This window comes from Micromys minutus, assembly GCF_963924665.1.
Source record: "Micromys minutus genome assembly, chromosome: 7".
NCBI classification, from domain to species: domain Eukaryota; kingdom Metazoa; phylum Chordata; class Mammalia; order Rodentia; family Muridae; genus Micromys; species Micromys minutus.
In genome coordinates this window covers 60873549-60891591 of record NC_137976.1, presented here as the reverse complement: position 1 = coordinate 60891591, position 18043 = coordinate 60873549, and the positions used below count along the sequence as shown (strand labels likewise).

Below are 18043 nucleotides of genomic sequence, written 5' to 3'. Positions count from 1 at the left end.
CAGTCATTTTAGAATTTTAATTGCACCATTAGCTTTTTAGCAAGCTGGTTTGTGTATATTCATATGAAGAAATAATTAATTATAATGCTGTTATTTAACTCTAAAATTACTTTCTTAAAAAAATAATCTCCAAATTTTCAAGATTACTAGCTAGATTTCATTTGAGAGAGACATGGCTTTGGAGGCAAGGAGCTCGGTGCTATACATTGAGTAGAAGCAGTACTCGCTGTGCTTTTGGTTGGGCTCATTTTTAATGGTGTATCATTTTTATAGTCTTAGGAAATCCTTTTACCCATTTTTAAAGCCATAGTTAATTTTCAATCTATTTTATAAGCATTTTATTTTGTATTTGTATAAATACTGGTGTGTGACATATTTGGAGGTTCTGAAAGAAACTTAATGCCAAACTGAGAGAACTGTTCTTTACTCTTCGAAACTCTTCACCTATTCACCTTACACTGATAGTGAATACTTGAGAAGAACTTCATATTCTGAGATTATTTCTGACGTTTATCTATCTTATACAGAGTCGGGGGAAGGGGATGGTGCATGGAAGCCAACAGACAATTTGCAGGATTGCAAGAGTCATTTTAACCCTTCTGCTAGAAGGGATTAGGCAGTTAAACACAGGCCATTAGCCTTGGCAGCAAGTGTCTATACCTGCTGAGCCATCTATCTAACTAGTCCAAAATTTTGTGCTTTTGTTAATATATTCTTGGCATACTTGCTCTACCTCTTTTTCTTGAAGAATGTTTTGGAGTAGAATCAGTGATTATATAGTTTTAAACTCCTTTTAGCTAATAGTTATAAAAATCTAGCAGAAAATTGCAGTATCATAGAAAAAAAAAACGCACATTTTTTGAGCAAATACCGGCACATTGAACTTTAAAATATCAAGCAACAATCTTGTAATTTTTAACTCTTCATAGTATACTATTAAAAATATTTTTCATGCTAAGGAAGATATATTGAGGATCTTATAGATAATTCTCATGACTTCATATGTGATAGAAAGATTCAAGACAAAATATAATTTATTCATTATTAAGACAGTATATTAGTAGCAAATGGACCTGGTAGTTTAGCCTACATCTGTTGTTGTTAGCACTCAGGGCTGAGATGGAAAGATTGTAAATTTGAGGCCAGCCTGGGCTACAATAAGACACTATTTTAAAAAAACAAGGATGAGAAGATGATTCAATCAATAAAATACTTAAGGACCTAGATCTGTTGTGAAATAAAGCCAGGTGAGTTGAGAATGGTGGGGAATACTTTTAATTCCAGTACTGGAAAGGCAGAAGCAGGCAGATTGCTGTGCATTTGAGGGAGGCAAGCTAATAGCAACACATTGAGACACTGTCTCAAAACATCAATACCAGGTCAGGCAACCTGCACTGGAGAGGCAAAGATAGGAGGGTCCCAGGGGCTAACTTGATTTCCAGGTCAGTAAAGAACTTATCTCAGAAATCCGGGCAGACACATTTGAAGACTACCACCCAGCATTGTTTTCTGGCCTCCACAAACTCGTGTCAACATGAGTACCTGCATACATGTGAACATGCATGCCCACACGAAGTGCCAATCCATCTGTCCTAATTACTCTTCTATTTCTATGAAGAGACACCATTACCAAGGCAACTATAGAAGAAAAGTTTATGGTTTCAGAAAGTTAGTCTATGACCTCCATGATTGAGAGCTTGATGGCAAGCAAACACAGCACTGGAACAGTTTCTGAGAGCTTATGTATTAACAGTCACACAGAACTGGGAGTGCCCTGTGCTTTTGAAACCTCCAAACAGATTCCCAGTGACACACCTCCTCTAACAAGGCCACACCTTCTAATCCTTCCCAAACAGTTCCACCAACTGGTGTCCAAGCATTCATATATGTGAGCCTTTCAGGCCACCACATGACCTTAACTATATAGTGAGTGAGAGGCTACAGTTAGATTCTAAGGCTGTGTATCTGGAAGAGTTCATGTTTAAACTTATTTACATTTGTTTGCCCTTTGAGGGGTCACACAGCACTCTTTTCCCCTGCAAGGGAAGTGCAGCAACATGTATACAGTATTTCTGGTCCTGGAAACTTTGGATGGCTAAATGCCTAAGGTTTTGCTTTTATTGGCCATATAGGCCAACTTTGTTTAAATTTCCAGTTTTTAAAAGGGAAAGCAGATTTAAAAAAAAAAAAAGTAAAATGTATTGTCTTTAGACAGAGTAAGTTACAAACCTAGTAGTAAAGCTCCACAAATCTAACATCCCAGAAGCTAGCTAAGACCCAGTCTTAACTCTTATGTTCTTTTGTTGGAAATTTCAGCTTTGGACTAATGTGATAGCTTTTTCATCTTAAGGAAGTAAGGCAAATTCCAGTTCCTTAGTCAAGATTTTCCAGGGACTGAGCCATCCTGCTGTTACAGAATAATGTATAAAATATTAGGTAGTAGCTAGATGTGGAGCTATAAGCCTTTAATCTAGCAGAGGAGGTAGAAGCAGGTGGGTCTCTGTGAGTTCAAGGATAGAGGCTAGCTGGGTTTTCTATGTAGCAAGTTCTAGAACAGCTGAAGTTATATGGTGAGATCTTAACTCTTCCCTTACTGCCAAACAAATATTAAGTAGTAAGATTGTTCTGTCTGGTTATTATAATTTTTCATGTAGACAAAATTGCTTTAAGTTAAACACTTTAGGCTGTTAAGAGATTTAAGGGTTTGTTAAGAGATTTAAGGGTTTAGTTTTGAGATTTTAGATATATTCCGAGGAGTTTTAAAAACTTGTTTATTATCCCCTTGTTAATCCTGATCACTTAATATTAGCTAGATAACTGAGTTAAAAATAAGAGAAAAGAAATACATGCAAGCCACTATTTGCAGTTCCCCGTGTGTGAAGGAGAAGAGAGGGAAGAGACTGAGACTTCCTTGTTCAGAACACATTTCTCCTAGTTACATTTATACCCCAAAATTCACTGAGGAACGATACATATATATTGTAACCCATCTCTTCCTTCCTTCCCTGTTCCTAGTCTTTATTTCCAATTACTTAAAGCATAAAATACTACTAAGTTTATAAATATCCTTCAATAAACATTTTTTCATCAAGTTTATCTAAATTCAGCCTTTCGGGCTCCTGGACCACATCATTACAAGCGTATCAGCATGTTTTCAAGCCTGTGGTGTATCAATTACTATACATGGCCATAAATAATCAAGAATAACATAAGAAAGAAAGGACTTATTTTAGCTAATAGTTTGAAAAAATGCAGTAGTAGTCTGAGATGGCCGGTCACACACTACCCAGTCAGGAAGCAGAGACCAGATGGTGCTCAGCTGACCTCCTCTTCTTTTTATTCAGTCAGGACTCCAATCCACCCACTTTTTAAGTGAGGATTGGCTCCCCTCACACCTCTCTGGCAATATCCTAATGAACAGGTCCTGAGGTGCATTTCTTAAATGCCTTCAGAGATGAACCATCAGCGTCCTACTGATGATTCAGAGGTATTTTTGTATGTGCACAAGTCATAATCAAATACATTGAAATTAGTGCGCTGCCAGCCATACATATGCATATTGGCACAACTACACTCACAGCCCTAACCAGGCAGAAGCAAGATGATCAAGTCAAAGCCACACTCAGTTTTATAGGAAGTTTGAGGGCAGCTAAGCTACACGACAGCCCATCTTTTAAAACTTTCTTTTTAATTTTTAGTGTTTTGAGTAAATAAACTTACTTAATGTTTATATTTGATCATTATTGCCAAGTTGCACTTCAAAAAATTTATCCATTTATATTTCAACAAAAATTATATTGGGAAGAAAGGTTGTTTTGTTGGTTGGTTGGTTGGTTGGTTGGTTGGTTGGTTGGTTGGTTGGTTGGTTGGTTTTGAGACAGGGTTTGTCTGTGTAACAGTCCTGACTGTCCTGCAACTCACTCTGTAGACCAGGCTGCACTGATGTATTTTTACCCTGTGTTCTCAGCAGCCAGCACAGGGCTGGTAAACTCTCAGTCATCTTTATGACCATTAAAATCCATTAACTTGCGATCTGCACTTGTGTTGCTCCCTGATTCTTAACTGTTGGACGGTACTGATCTAGACTTAGTAGCATGAGTCTCTAATCCCAGCACTCATAGCCAGACAGGAGAATAATAACCTGGGATTCAGGGAAGGACCTGCCTTTCCATCCCTTTCTCCATGTAACCACCATATGCCACAAAGCCCACCCTTTAACTACACAATTCTGTGGTCTTACCTTCTAACATTGTGTTGTCATCACCACTGCCTAATAAAGTATTTTTATCATACTATAAATGAACCCTGTGCCCACAAATAATCTCTTCCCACTCTTCCCTAATGCCTTGGCCTTTTAAGTCACTATGGGTTTTGTGTGTTCTGGGATTTTCATATAAGTAATTGTGCCACTTGTGTCTTTTGCTGGATTAAGGGGTCTGGCTTCTTTAATTTAGCACAGTGCTTTCAAAGTTTATCCTTGTTATAATAAGCATCAATTTTTTGGTTCTATTTTTGTTACCTTTGTTCTGGACCTCCATTCCCCACCCCAGCCCCAATGCTGGAAATAAAACCGAGGCCCTTGAGCACACGGGGCTAACACTCTACAGTGAACATACTCCACCCCTACTAGTTTGCTCTTTTTAACTACCAAATAATATTCTCTTATATACACCTACCACATTATATAGCTGCTCATCAATGGAAACATTTGGGTTGTGTCTATTTTGGTTGTTAAAGATAAAACTGATGTGGTTAAATGGTTATTGTTGCAAGCTTTGTATGTTCCTATAGTTTCATTTCATATTAAAAGGGAATTGTTGGGCCATGTGATAAATATTTTTACACTATTAGTTTTTAAAGTAGCTATACCATTTTCTATTTCCCACTGGTAATATACAGGGTTTCCAGTTCTTTCACACCACCACTTATGTTATTCTTTGTCAAGGTTGTTGTTACAGTATCCTTGATTATAGAAATCATACCTTACAAAGGCTTTGGTTTACATTTCCTCAATGACTGATGAGATTAAATATCTTTTATGTATTTATTGGCATACATCTTGGGAAAGATTTTTATTTAGATTCTTTGCCCACTTTTAGTTAAGTTGTTCTTTTAATACCTTTTGAAGTGTTCTGTAGACAAGTCCTCTATGAGTATAAATAGGGCTTACAAATTTTTCCCACTATTTTGATTATATTTTAATTTCTTAATAATCCTTTGAAAAACCAAAGTCCAAATCACATTGTTTTTTGTTGTTGCTCTTAGTTTTGGAAACGTTGCCTAATCCAGAATTATAAGGATTTACATTTATGTTTTTTTCTACTATTCTTGAAGGTTTAATTTTTAAATTTAGGTTTTAATCTAGTTTGGTTTCATTTTGTAGGGTGTGGATAGGGAAAAGATCTTCCTTATTCCCTATGAATATCATTGCTGAATACTGTTTTTACTTTATTGAATGGTTTTACCTCTCATTTAAAAAATCAATTGTTATAAAATGTTTATTTCTCTTGACTTCTTTTAGTGATGTTTAATAATTTTTTGTATATAAGCTGTATACTTCCTTTTGGTGGTGAATAAAAATATAAGATTTTAGATAGTGATATTTTATCCTGTAACTTTGCTGAACTCATTATTAGTTCCAATATTGGATAGATTTCTCTGGATTTTCTGTAATGCAGATATCTGCAGATATGGATGTCTATTATTTCTTGACTTGTTTCCCTGATTTGAACTTTCACTACTATATTTAGTAGAAGGACTAAAACCAAACTGCCTTATTTATTCTTTTTTGGAGGTAAACTTTCAGTTTTCCAATATGGTGTATTAAACTCAATTTTAAGTATAAATTGACACTGAACTTGATTCTCTCTTCATCTATATTCTGTCCTTGAAAAGAAAAAATTATGCTGGTAAGGTTACTTGTGGGTACAGTGTCTCCAAGCATAAAGTTCTGAGTTTGATTCCCTAGTACTGTATTGTAGGAGAGAACCAGCTCCCCACAAGTTGTCCTCTGAACTCTGTGATATACACACACACACAAACAATACATGTAAAATTTTAAAGATAAAATGTTAATGTAAGGCAAAAGTAAGGATCAAAAAAAATGAAGATTTTACAGGTTCCATTAAAGAAGTAGAAAGGTGAATTTGTTGAAATTACTCTTATCTTTTCTGTCACAATTTTCTCTCAAAACAAATTCTAAATGCTAAATGTTAGAAAAAATTCATTCAGTTCAAATTTAATAAATTTCTTACATGATAGTCTTCAGTTTTTCCATATATATAAGTATTTAAAATGAACTTTTGTTTTTTTAAAAAACCAAAACTACATATTTTATGCTTTCATTTAAATCCTAGGTGCGGGGATATGGGGTTGCTTCGCAGCAGCTATGGTTTGCCTCATGCTCTAGCCAGAGAAATGATTTGTTAGCTTTAGGAAGTTTCTGCGAATGTGTGATATTTGGAATTCTGGGAACTTTTCGGAAGGGTATGTAAATTCTAGAGCCCTGAGAGGCGGGGTCCAGCTGTTCATGGAGGTTGGATGGAGTTTGCTAGTAGTCATGCTCAAGGAAGAAACAAAAGGGAAGAAATTAGATTCAAGGAACTCCCTCCCTGCCTTCTTCCCTCCTTTTCTCCTCTTCTTCTCTCCTATCAAGTGATAGCGCTAGCGAGTAAAACCAAGGGTGAGGGAGATGGGGAATAGAAGAACTTGCAGCATAGCAAAGACTAGTTACAAACTTATTTAGGGAAAAAAAAATTTTTTGTGAGAACAATATTTCTTTATTATTAATTTTAAGGTTAACATTCAGTGTGACTGGTTTCATCATGACATCTTCACACATATGTATCATTATGTTTTGTTTTTATTCATTCCCTTACCCCTGTGCTTTTCACCATGTTTTCTTCCCTTCGCAAATTCACTGTCTCCTCCCCCACTCCCCACCCTGGCCTAGTGAGTCTGCTTTTCTGTTTCCTATTCATGTTTTCCTTATGATCTCTTTATTTCATCCTTTCTAGTTCTATGACCTATAAATACATTCATATGTACTCATAATTTATATAATTTTAAATATACATAAATTAAAAATAGAGAAAATAGGCTCTGTTTGTTTTTCTGAGTCGGACTGACTGCTTAGTACAATGATTCTTGGTTGCATGAAATTTTCCTCCACTGTCAAGTTTTTATTTTTTCTTTATGGTTAAATAAAATTTCATTTTATATGTGGGCCACATTTTCTTTGTTTACCCATCTACTGATGGACAATTAGGCTGAATCCATTTCCTGGTATACTGACTACTATAGTAGTAAACTTAAATGTATAAGCATCTCTAGGATATGTTAGCAGAGACTTAGATGCTTGAGAATAAAGAGAGCAGGGTAGTTACATTAATTTTTCATTAGGAAGAACTTTTGCTTTTTTTTGGAATTTTGGCTTGTAATGTATTTTTGGCTTTGAGGTTTAGTTATTCAGATTATGCAATATGAACAATGAATTATGAATATTAATGTGCAAAATCTTGAATGTCAATATATTACTCTATTGGAAAGGTATTGCTAAATCAAATCTAAGCTATAAGATAATAAATGAAGCATCTTCCTTTGGCTAAGTCATACACTTTTAACATGATAGGATTTATCTTGTTTGATTTGCATTAGTGCTTTTCTAATTAGAAAATTTAAGTCTGTATCAGTGAAGGATTGAGTATTTGTGCTAAGTTTTTTGTGTTTCTTTATGGCCTATGTACCAGTATCAAAAAAGTATGTAATTTTTAATTTATCAATAATTTTCAATATTATTCTAGGAGTAACCACTTGAAAGTATGGATCCATAAATTATAATGAAAAAAGTATGAAATGTCTAGCAATCAATCATCTAAAAAGAAAATATACAGAGTTTACAGAAGAAGACAATGTCTGAGTTCAGGCACCTAAAAGACACCACTCACTGTAGTTAGTGGGATTTATTCTTAGGAAGCAAGGGAAATACAATAAAGTCATATCAACAAATGTACCTACCAAAATAGCACTGAGTTTTAATCAATTTAAATTTGAATATAAATGTGATCAGTAGCCGTTGAACATCCTAACTATAGATGAATCTTTTATTTTTAACTTCAGCCCTCCGCAATATGTGCAGCCAGTTTTCTCCATTTCTTCTTTTTTCTCTTTCTTTTCCCCACCCCCTTCATCTGTGAGTAATACTATGTCAAATATATAGATGAGTCTGGAGAATATGAATAGGTCCATAAGAATTCTATACATGATTGTGGGAGAGGGATTGTAGTCTTTCTATTTTCTTCCTTTTCCTCATTTCTCTTAAGTAGATATGGATGTCAGATACCCTCAAGAAAAAAGAGCTCCTTTCTAGACAGACTTGGACTAAACTTACATATAATGAAGAGAACAAACAAACTTTCTTTTTTTGATGTGGAGGGTTGTAGGGTCTTTGTTGTTTTGTTATCTGTCATTGTATAATAAACCACACTAAAAGCTGGTATCATTTTTTTAAAGACTTATTTATTTTACATATATGAGTGCACTCTGTCTTCAGACAGTCCAGAAGAGGGCATCAGATCTCATTACAGATGGTTGTGAGCCACCATGTGGTTGCTAAGAATTGAACTCAGGTCCTCTGGAAGAGCAGTCAGTGCTTTTAACCACTGAGCCATCTCTCCAGCTCTGCTGGTATCATTTTTTAAAAACAGTAATTCATTATTTTTCATAAATCTCACAGGTTATTAACTATCTGGGTCTAGATGACAAGAGTTTTGGATGGGTTACTGGTAAAAACCAGAAAGTCTAAGTTTGACTCGTGAGCTTGAATGACAGTTGGTGCTGGCTACTTGGTTAAGAATGAGGCTAAGACTAAGGGCTAACTACCTTGGTTTTCCTTCATTTAGATCTGGTCATCAGCACTTTGAGTTTCCTCAAATTGTATCTGCTAAACTTTAAGGAATGTTAAGTTGTAAGGCAAAGCCAAGCACTAAAGTACATAAGACTCAGGACCACCAGCATCATTGTCCTAGAGGAAGGGAAATAAACTCATCACCCCTTGGTGTCAGATTTAGTGATACTACAAGAGTAAGTGGGATGGAAGACAGGAGTCACCTTCAGAAATAAAACTCTTTTGACCTACATTGAGTATATTGACTAGCCTATTACTAGAAATTGTAATGCCAGGGTTTAAGCCTAGATTAATCTGATTCAAGGACACTCAGTATGGTAATGCCTCTAAAGAGAATAGAGAATAAACTGAACATGTTTGATGTGTCTCAGATGGGAACAAGTGGTAGATGAGATTAATTCATACAGAGCCTTGATTGTAAAGCCACTTTTAAGTTTTAGGCAAGGAGAATTCCCGAAAGTTTTGAAAGAAGTGTATTCACAGCCTGGACTTTTAAAAGATTAGTCTGATTAAAATATAAAGATGGATAACACTGATCTAGGTTTGACTGGTTAGATGACGTTTATTTGCAGTGTTCCAGAAGATAAACTGTTTAAACAAGGCTTGAATCAAAGTAGTATCAATGAGAATGAAAAAGTGATAGTTTTTCAAAAGTTACAATATTTAAATTAGGAAGAGCTAACAGCTGATTATCTTTGTGGATCAATACAAGAAAAATGGGGTTGTAAGGCACTGGTTTATCAGTCAAGAGCTGTTTGCTCCTGCATAACATCAGGATTCAATTTCTAGCACCCACCTGGCAGCATACAGTCACTGAAGCCATTGTGCTCTCTCTTCTGGCCTCCTTGGACAACTGGATGCATGTGGTGCATGGACATATGTACAGCAAGACATCTGTACACAGAATTATTAAAAAATCAACATTCTAGCAAAAGCTAAATGCACCCTCCCGTATTCAAAAGGCATGGTAGAATACTGTAGCACAGTCACAGTTACACTCTTCGTTCCTTATGAGTCTTGTCTAAAGTCACTAAAGTAGAGCTGAGTTTTTTAATCATCATGCTTAACAGGTTTTCATTAATAAATCATGTAGAATTATCTTGACATTTCAGAATGATCATTCTGAATTTCTAAGCTACTTTTCTTTTTCCTCTGTAGGTTAATGGCACTGATGCAGATTATGAATATGAGGAAATCACACTTGAAAGGGTAAAAACTATTATTTTAATCTGTTGTTTGAACTTTTAAATATTTGTTCAATCATAGAATCCAAGGATGAAATGTCTTTCAAGATCGGAAAAATGAAGTGTTTTCTTTTTCAAGTTCACAGGTCATAAAATTAGCCATGGCATTTTTAGAATTTTTTTCTTCAATATCTTTTAATTAAATTTTTGTAGATTTACAGAAGAAGCATAAGGGTAATATAGAGAATTTCAGTTACTTCATCATTAACATCAGACTTTGTTACAGTGTATCGGTTTAAACTAATGAGCCCCTGTATAACTGAAGTCTGTATTTCTTATTCTTTAGTTTCTAAGATATTTTTGTTGTTGTTTTTTGTATTTTCCTCTAGGGTACCATCCAGGAAACTATACTCCATATAGTTTTATCTCTTTAGGGTGCTCTAAACTATTATAGTTTGTCAAAATTTTCTTTTTAATTTTTCTAAGAAAATAGCATGCTCTCTGGATGGTAGCAGACTTGTATTCCCAGCACTTAGGAGGTGGTGTCAGGAGGATCAGTTCAGTGGTGAATTCAAGGCAGCTTAAGCTCCATAAGACTGTCTCAAATTCACATACATGCACACATACATACATATCTTGGTGTAGGTGAATGAAAGTATGTGTGTGTGTGTGTGTCTATTTTAGAAACACTGCCTTTGTCTGGCAAGTACTTCCAGGGAATTAAATGTTCTACAAAAGCACCTTTCCTGAGTAGCAGAATGTCTACATTTTAAAAACTAAAATCTTAGATAATTGATTTTTGTTGAGTTTGAAGCCAGAATGGATGCCCAGGAAAATAAGTAAGACTAAAGGTCCTTTCCCACATGCAGTCATCTTCTTCCTTCACTCACTTCAGGTCACCCACCCAGGTCAGGCAGGTTCCTCAGTGGCATACAAGTAAGCTCAGTGTGGATCTAGCATGTTTTCATGGGCATTTTACAACATCGCTGCTGTTCGGCTGATTTTCTTTAATTCTCTCCCAGTGCCTTCCAAGTTTCTTATATTTGGTTTATGGGCTATATATTTCTCACTGCTTGGAAAACTTGAATATTTAAATTTTTTGTCAGCTTTCCATAATCTTTCAGTTGTATTGAAATCCTACTAATTCTTTAAAGAATTTAATCTGAAAACAATTAATTATATTGGGATTTTGAGAAAAATAGTGGGAAATTGGATTTTTAAGTTACTAAATATGAACATTTAGAAATAGATCAGATATACCCACTTATTTGAATTGTTGGGAAGCTACATGGAGAAATAACATTTCTAAGTATCTTAGATCAAAGTAATATTTCTTCTTATAGACTTAGTAGCAGTAAAACCTCTTTTTGTGTGCAAATATTAGAAATTCAGTCTTCCTGTTTGTAAAATAAGCATAAAAGTAAGGAGGCAGTTGTCAAAGTTCACTTGCCATCAGAAAAGCTCACCGACATAAATTGTCACAATGGGTCTTAGGACTAAAAGATGCCATTTTGTAATTAGGTATATTAATTAAACATCTCAGATTATGCTGATGTTACTTATCAGTTTGTCATTTTTAAATAAGCACCTGGCTAAGTGGTCGGAAGAAGGCACTGTCTTCACCCCTTCTTTAAAGAAGTGAAAATAGGTTTGACCTGTTCAGAGAGGAAGCAGTAGCCAGGCGTAATGGCCTCTATTTCCCAGGCTCCGGAGGCCAAGGCCGGGTTACATCAGGGTTGAGGTGCTCTGGGCTACAGTTTCTCTAACGTACTAATTAATTAATTAAGCAAAAGATCACATGCTTTGTCTCTTGGGAGAGGTTTGCCTTATCAAACATGAGGCATTTTTTAAAAAGAAATTTGTAGTGTCACCTCTGCGGGTAGAGTAATTAACAAATTACACATAATTGTAAGTAAAGAACTTCAAACTAGACTTCTGAAGAACTCAGTACATTTGCTTCAGCCTTACCTACTAAGCAATAATAAATACCTCCAAAAGACATCTTTCCTTATGAAGAGCATGTATATTTGATATAGAATCTTTTTCTTACCTGTGCATTTCCTTTTAGTGGTATAGTTCTGATCTCAGTATAGTTTCTAGAATTTTTGGAATTTCCCCCTCTATCCTTAGGGAAATTCGGGCCTTGGTTTCAGCATTGCAGGAGGTACAGACAACCCACACATTGGAGATGACTCAAGTATTTTCATCACCAAAATTATCACAGGAGGAGCAGCTGCCCAGGATGGAAGATTGCGGTATGTCTTAAACATAATGTGATGTTGACAAAAGACATGGACTAGCACAGAGAAGAAGCAGGATAGCAGCTAAAGGAGAAAGATGCTCAGGCCTAATTGAAATGACCGTCTCTCAGATATTCGTATTGTTTCTGTCCTTAAGGAATTCAGTTTTATCTTAGGTATCATAATACGCTGAATAAGGCATTTTGACAGCTTAAAGGTCTGTAACCAATTTATAGATGTCATGTCTTTGGGGTTTACAGATAAAGTCACAAAACTATTTTATTTTCTGTTTTGAGAAACAAATTTACATAGAATTTATATAGTGCTCTTTTTTTGGAAACTGCCTTTTACAAATCTATTATTTCCTTGGACAATAAATTCTGTAATTTTTCCAATTTCTTTGGTTGGTCTAGGTTTGTATTTTATGTAAGTATAGAATGACATGTTGGAACTAAGGATTTTATAATGTTATGAACTATTAAATCAACATCTTATTCAAAGGTTCTTAGTATGAGCCTTTGTGTGGCTCTTTAGATTTTTAACTGAACTTCTCACTGGTATGAAAGATAGTATATTAGTGAAATTTACCATAAAAATTAGGAATTTGACCATCCATGCATTTATTTCCTACTTAAGTTACTGCCTTTTTGTTTGTGTAACTATGTGAAAGTTCATATGGTTCCTGTTTAACTGAAGAACACACTCAAAGTACTCATCATTCCCTTGGGTATGAAATATCTTTACGGAATTTAATTAGATATGAACACTTGTCAGGACGAGTTTTAATATCTTTTTTGAAGATTTATTTATTATATATAAGTACACTATGGCTATCTTCAGACACACCAGAAGAGGGCATTAGATGTTATTACAGATGGTTGTGAACTACCATGTGGTTGCTGGGATTTGAACTCAGGACCTCTGGTAGAGCAGTCAGTGCTCTTAACCACTGAGCCATCTCTCCAGCCTGAGTTTTAATATCTTAAAAAATGTGTTTTGTTCTCCTTTCTGCTGATTTGAAATGACCACCATTCTTTTCTGATGGAGTACCACACAGTCAGAGTCAGGACCAGAGCTAAGCCGAAAATGTTGAGAATAGGAACAAAAAAGTTTATTTTTTTACTTACAAGTTATTTACATAAAAGAACTTTGAATTAAATGATCTGATCTTTAAATTTATATAAATTTCAAGAAGTAGTGTTTTAGTTCTACACCTCAGGTTTGAAAAAAACTAAAATTTCCTCTTGGCTAAGTCAGTTAACTTCAGTTTTGACACTGTCTTCTGACCTAACTAGCTTAACTGACTTTAAGTGTTCTTGAGCTTCATTTTTCTTATTCTTAAGCAGAGCTCTGTCACTTCTTTATAGCCTTGCGAGCACTATGTTAAAATTCATTGTCTCATTGTCTCCGTGTCTAAAATAGGTAAGAAGAAAATATTTGGTGCAAGTTGTTTAGGATTAAAATAGTAAGGAAATACATAGCATGTGGTTAGAGTAAATTGTTTTCTAATTTTATCATATATTTTTATCTATTTATAAGAAATATACTAATATTTTAAAAAAATCTATTTTTATTTTATTTTTCACTTTTGCTGGCTTTTGAGAAATTTATACATTGGAATTTAACATGTAGCTTCTTTATACTTTCTTGAATAAATATTCTTTTATCAAGAAAAATTAAAAATTGGTACTTACTGTCTTAATATTTTATATTTCTATCAGGGTAAATGACTGTATACTGAGAGTTAATGAAGCAGATGTTCGTGATGTAACCCACAGCAAAGCAGTTGAGGCATTAAAAGAAGCTGGATCTATTGTGCGATTATATGTGAAAAGGCGGAAGCCAGCATCAGAAAAAATCATGGAAATAAAACTCATTAAAGGTCCTAAAGGTATATGTTTAAAAAATGTGTTAACATTTTTATACTCTACGGCTGTCATAGTGGTGTCTTTTGCAGCGTCTGAGTTGGTTCATAGAATGTCATTCACACTGCTCTTTGCCTGAGTACAGTGTCACAGTGGCTGTACTCCTGCCAGGGTGGCATTTGGAACAGTCCAATAGTAATTCCAATGTACTATTACATAGTTTATTGTTATGTGTGTATACATTGAAGAGTATGTTCTACTTGCTGTGGTGTGTGTGTGTGTGTGTGTGTGTGTGTGTGTGTGTGTGTGTGTGTGTGTGTGTAGTGTTTGTATACATGCCGTATGCACACCATACATGCACTTGGGTGGTTGTCTTCCTCTGTCACTCCCACCCTGCCTTTGGAGACAGGCTCCCTTGCTGTTTGGTAGCCTATCCTTAATACTTTTAAACAGGGAACAGAGTCTACTTATTTTAAATTTTTTAAAAACACATTTATGTGGTGAGGAAGGAGTGATTTGCCATGGTGTGCATATGGAAATCAGGACAGTTTGCAAGAGTTAGTTCTTTCTATGTGCATCCCTAAGGGCAACTTGGGTTGTCAGGCTTAGTGGAAAGCACCTTTGCTGGTTGGTCCATTTTACCAACCCTCTAATTCTAATCTAATTCAGAATAGATTGGTTTGTATCCATTTTAAGTCTCATTTTGTTAAGAACTTTTTTTTTCATGCTAAGTTAGTTATCTTTTTGTTGTTGTTAAGGACTCTTAAAGTCATATGTAATGTTTATACCAACTTTTGTTTATCTACAAAGTACTCTGATAGAGTGTGGGTCAGATTTTAAAAGGATAGTATAGTGTGTCATGACACTTACCTCTGTAGTTAGGACTGGGGGATGGTTTCTGAATTTGAAAACAGCGATGGGATAAGTAGAAATAGTAATTCTAGTCAGTCCTTGGCTTCCTAGAGGAAGGGGATTCCAACAAAGAAAATGTGGAGAATTTGGAAACAAAATGAGATTTCAGAACTGCAGAAATTGTTATTTTATTTTAAACTGTCACTTCCAAGACTATTAGGGAAAAGTGTCCACATTTTAAAGCCTGATGTTCTACCTAGAATAAACAAAATTTTGATTCTCTTTCAGTCTTATGAAACATTAAAGTATTAGTAAAAGGCATTATTATGACAGAAGTAGAAGTAAAGCATCATGTTATGTTTCTGTTGATTTTCAAATCCATTTACAGAAAGACTTTAAGAAGAAATCCAAAAAAAGAGAGCATTTGTAACTTTTTAAATGCCTGCATTTATATAAAAACCTGAGATTTTAAAAGTAATTTAGATTTATTTTATGTGCATGAGTGTTTTGCTTGCTTGAATGTCTGTGTACCACATGAGTACCAGGCATGTTAGAACCCCCGGTCTCAAGTTACAGATGGTTATGAGCTATCGTGTGGGCACTGGGAACTAGCATCTCTGTAGGAGCCTCCAGTGCTCTTCACTACTGATAGACCCCTCTCTAGTCTCTAAACTTCAGATTTTAAAAGCAGAAAACTAAACAAAGAATTTTCTCTGTGATGGAACAATCATTTCTAATTTTCATTCTCTTCTCTCTGGGCTTTAATTCACTGTATTGATGAGAATCTAAACAAGTGTATTCCAACCAGGTCTTGGGTTCAGCATTGCGGGAGGAGTTGGAAATCAGCACATTCCTGGTGATAACAGCATCTATGTAACCAAAATAATTGAAGGAGGTGCGGCACACAAGGATGGCAAGCTTCAGATTGGAGATAAGCTTCTAGCAGTGAGTATAAGTTCTGTCCTGAAAGTCATTCTGACGTCTGCTTTTCCATTCTGAAACCATTGAAGTCGGAGTGGATTCTAGCACCCCTTGTGAAACTGCAGTGATTCTTGGTGTTACTACCTTTTCCTCTAGCAGCCCTACACTCATCTTGATTCTTCCTCTCCATCTTCCTCTGTCTCCTCTCTCCTAAATCTCTACCCAGCTCTCTTTCCCAGTTAAAGAAAGGCATAGACTTGTGAATCATAGTCTAAAGTTACAGTGCAGTGTGTGGTCACATGACCCTTGTTTGTTCTAACTGAGCTATTTTATAACATAAGAAAATCCAGTGAAGTCATTACTTACTCCCAAAACAAGAACACCAAGAATTTTGTGTATTTTCTCTTTCTTCTCATAAGTTATTTAAACAGGGTCTGGAGAGACGACAGCTCAGTAGTTGAGAGTGCTTAATGCTCCTTCTTACAGGACCCAGGTTTGAAATTTGATGCCACCTTCCTGCCTTTATGAGCATCAGGCATACATGTGCACGTACACACAAAATATATAAAATGTTTAATCATCTACATAAGTCTAAATATCTTATTTGGAAACCTTTTCTGGGGCTGCTGGACTGGTAGTTTTTTTTTTGTTTTGTTTTGTTTTGGTTTTTTTTTTTATGCTTTTTTCACTCTAGATGGTGATACTGTAATGGATCCATACTCCTAGAGTTGAAACCCATTTATAAAAGATTTAACTTTGTGACTGTGTCATCATTTATCCAGTGTTCATCAACAAATACCTTACTTGGTCCTCATGCTCACTAGGAAAATGAAACCTGAGAAAAAGTTAAGGTGCTGGTGAAGATAAGGTCCTATGAAGCCTAGAAAGGGGAGAGAAAGCTAGACATGCGTCTTAGGGTTTCTGTTGCTGCAGTGAACACCATGACCAAAAAGCAAGTTGGGGACCAAAGGATTTATTCAGCTTACCCTTCCACATTGCTGTTTATCACCAAAGGAACTCAAGAAGGACAGGAACCAGGAGGTAGGAGCTGATACAGAGGCCACAGAGGGGTGCTGCTTACTGACTTGCTCAGCCTGCTTTCTTAAAGAACCCAGGACCACCAACCATCCCAGGGATGTCACCACTCACAATGGGCTGGGCCCTCCCCCATTGATCATTAATTAAGAAAATGCCTTACAGCTGGATCCTAGAGAAGCATTTTTCACAATTGAAGATCTCTGCTCTCTGTTGACTATCTTATGACTATCTTAACTTGACATAAAACTAGCCAATACAACATGTGAGATATGTTAACACTTTCACAAATGTGGCTCCATCATCTGTGCCCAGTCCTAAACAAAATAGGCAAACTGGTAATGGTAGGATACAGAATGACAGCAATAATAGCCAGAGCACTGTGCTGACCATCAAGGCCTAGTGGCAGGAATGCTCTGAAACATTTGTAAAGACATGAAATAGTGTAGTATAGTTAGTAGTAATTATGTCATTTCCATTTGGGGAGCATGTTATAAAAATAGTTGTGGTAGGAAGAATTGCTGTGTGCTCTATTGTACAAGGGTTTCATTGGCTACTTAAGCATTCATTTTACAGACTCATTGGGTATTCTGTTAGTAAAATTACTAAGCAACAAAGGCTTCTACCCTATTGTTTTCTAGACACTTGTAAAACTTTTTTCCCCAACATTAGCAACTTGGCAATGGGGAACAGCACTGTCTTTGCTCACGCCTCTTGTCTTACAGCATAATTGCCAGTCTTTCCCTAAGGTACAAGTGATAGATTCACCATAAATACCCACCAGGCAGCATCAACAACCTTCATATTTATTCTTTATTCTCTAAGTCTGTGTGCGGGAGAACAGGTGCCTGTGTAACACTACTGTATGGAGGGCTGAGGACAACTTCCAAAGTTTGTCCTCTACCTTCTTGAGGCAGGGTCCCTCGAGTCTCTGCTGCTGTCCTACACACTCCTGGCTAGCTGACTAGCAACATTCCCACTGAGTCTCCTGTTTCTGCCTGACATCTTTAGGAATGCTTGGGACTGCAGATGTCTCTTACC

General features: G+C 35.8%; 1 protein-coding gene across 7 annotated transcripts in view; it reads left to right on the top strand.

The window, feature by feature from the left end:
• The window catches only part of DLG1 (discs large MAGUK scaffold protein 1), a 194378-nt gene that overhangs the window by 112896 nt on the left and 63439 nt on the right, over positions 1 to 18043 (top strand). For all 7 annotated transcript variants that reach the window (XM_080919614.1, XM_080919610.1, XM_080919611.1 and 4 more), the window contains 4 exons: positions 10064 to 10114; positions 12220 to 12344; positions 14051 to 14220; positions 15855 to 15991. In XM_080919614.1, coding sequence (XP_080775740.1) covers positions 10064 to 10114; positions 12220 to 12344; positions 14051 to 14220; positions 15855 to 15991 — 483 coding nt within the window. The remainder of the gene's footprint in view (positions 1 to 10063; positions 10115 to 12219; positions 12345 to 14050; positions 14221 to 15854; positions 15992 to 18043) is intronic.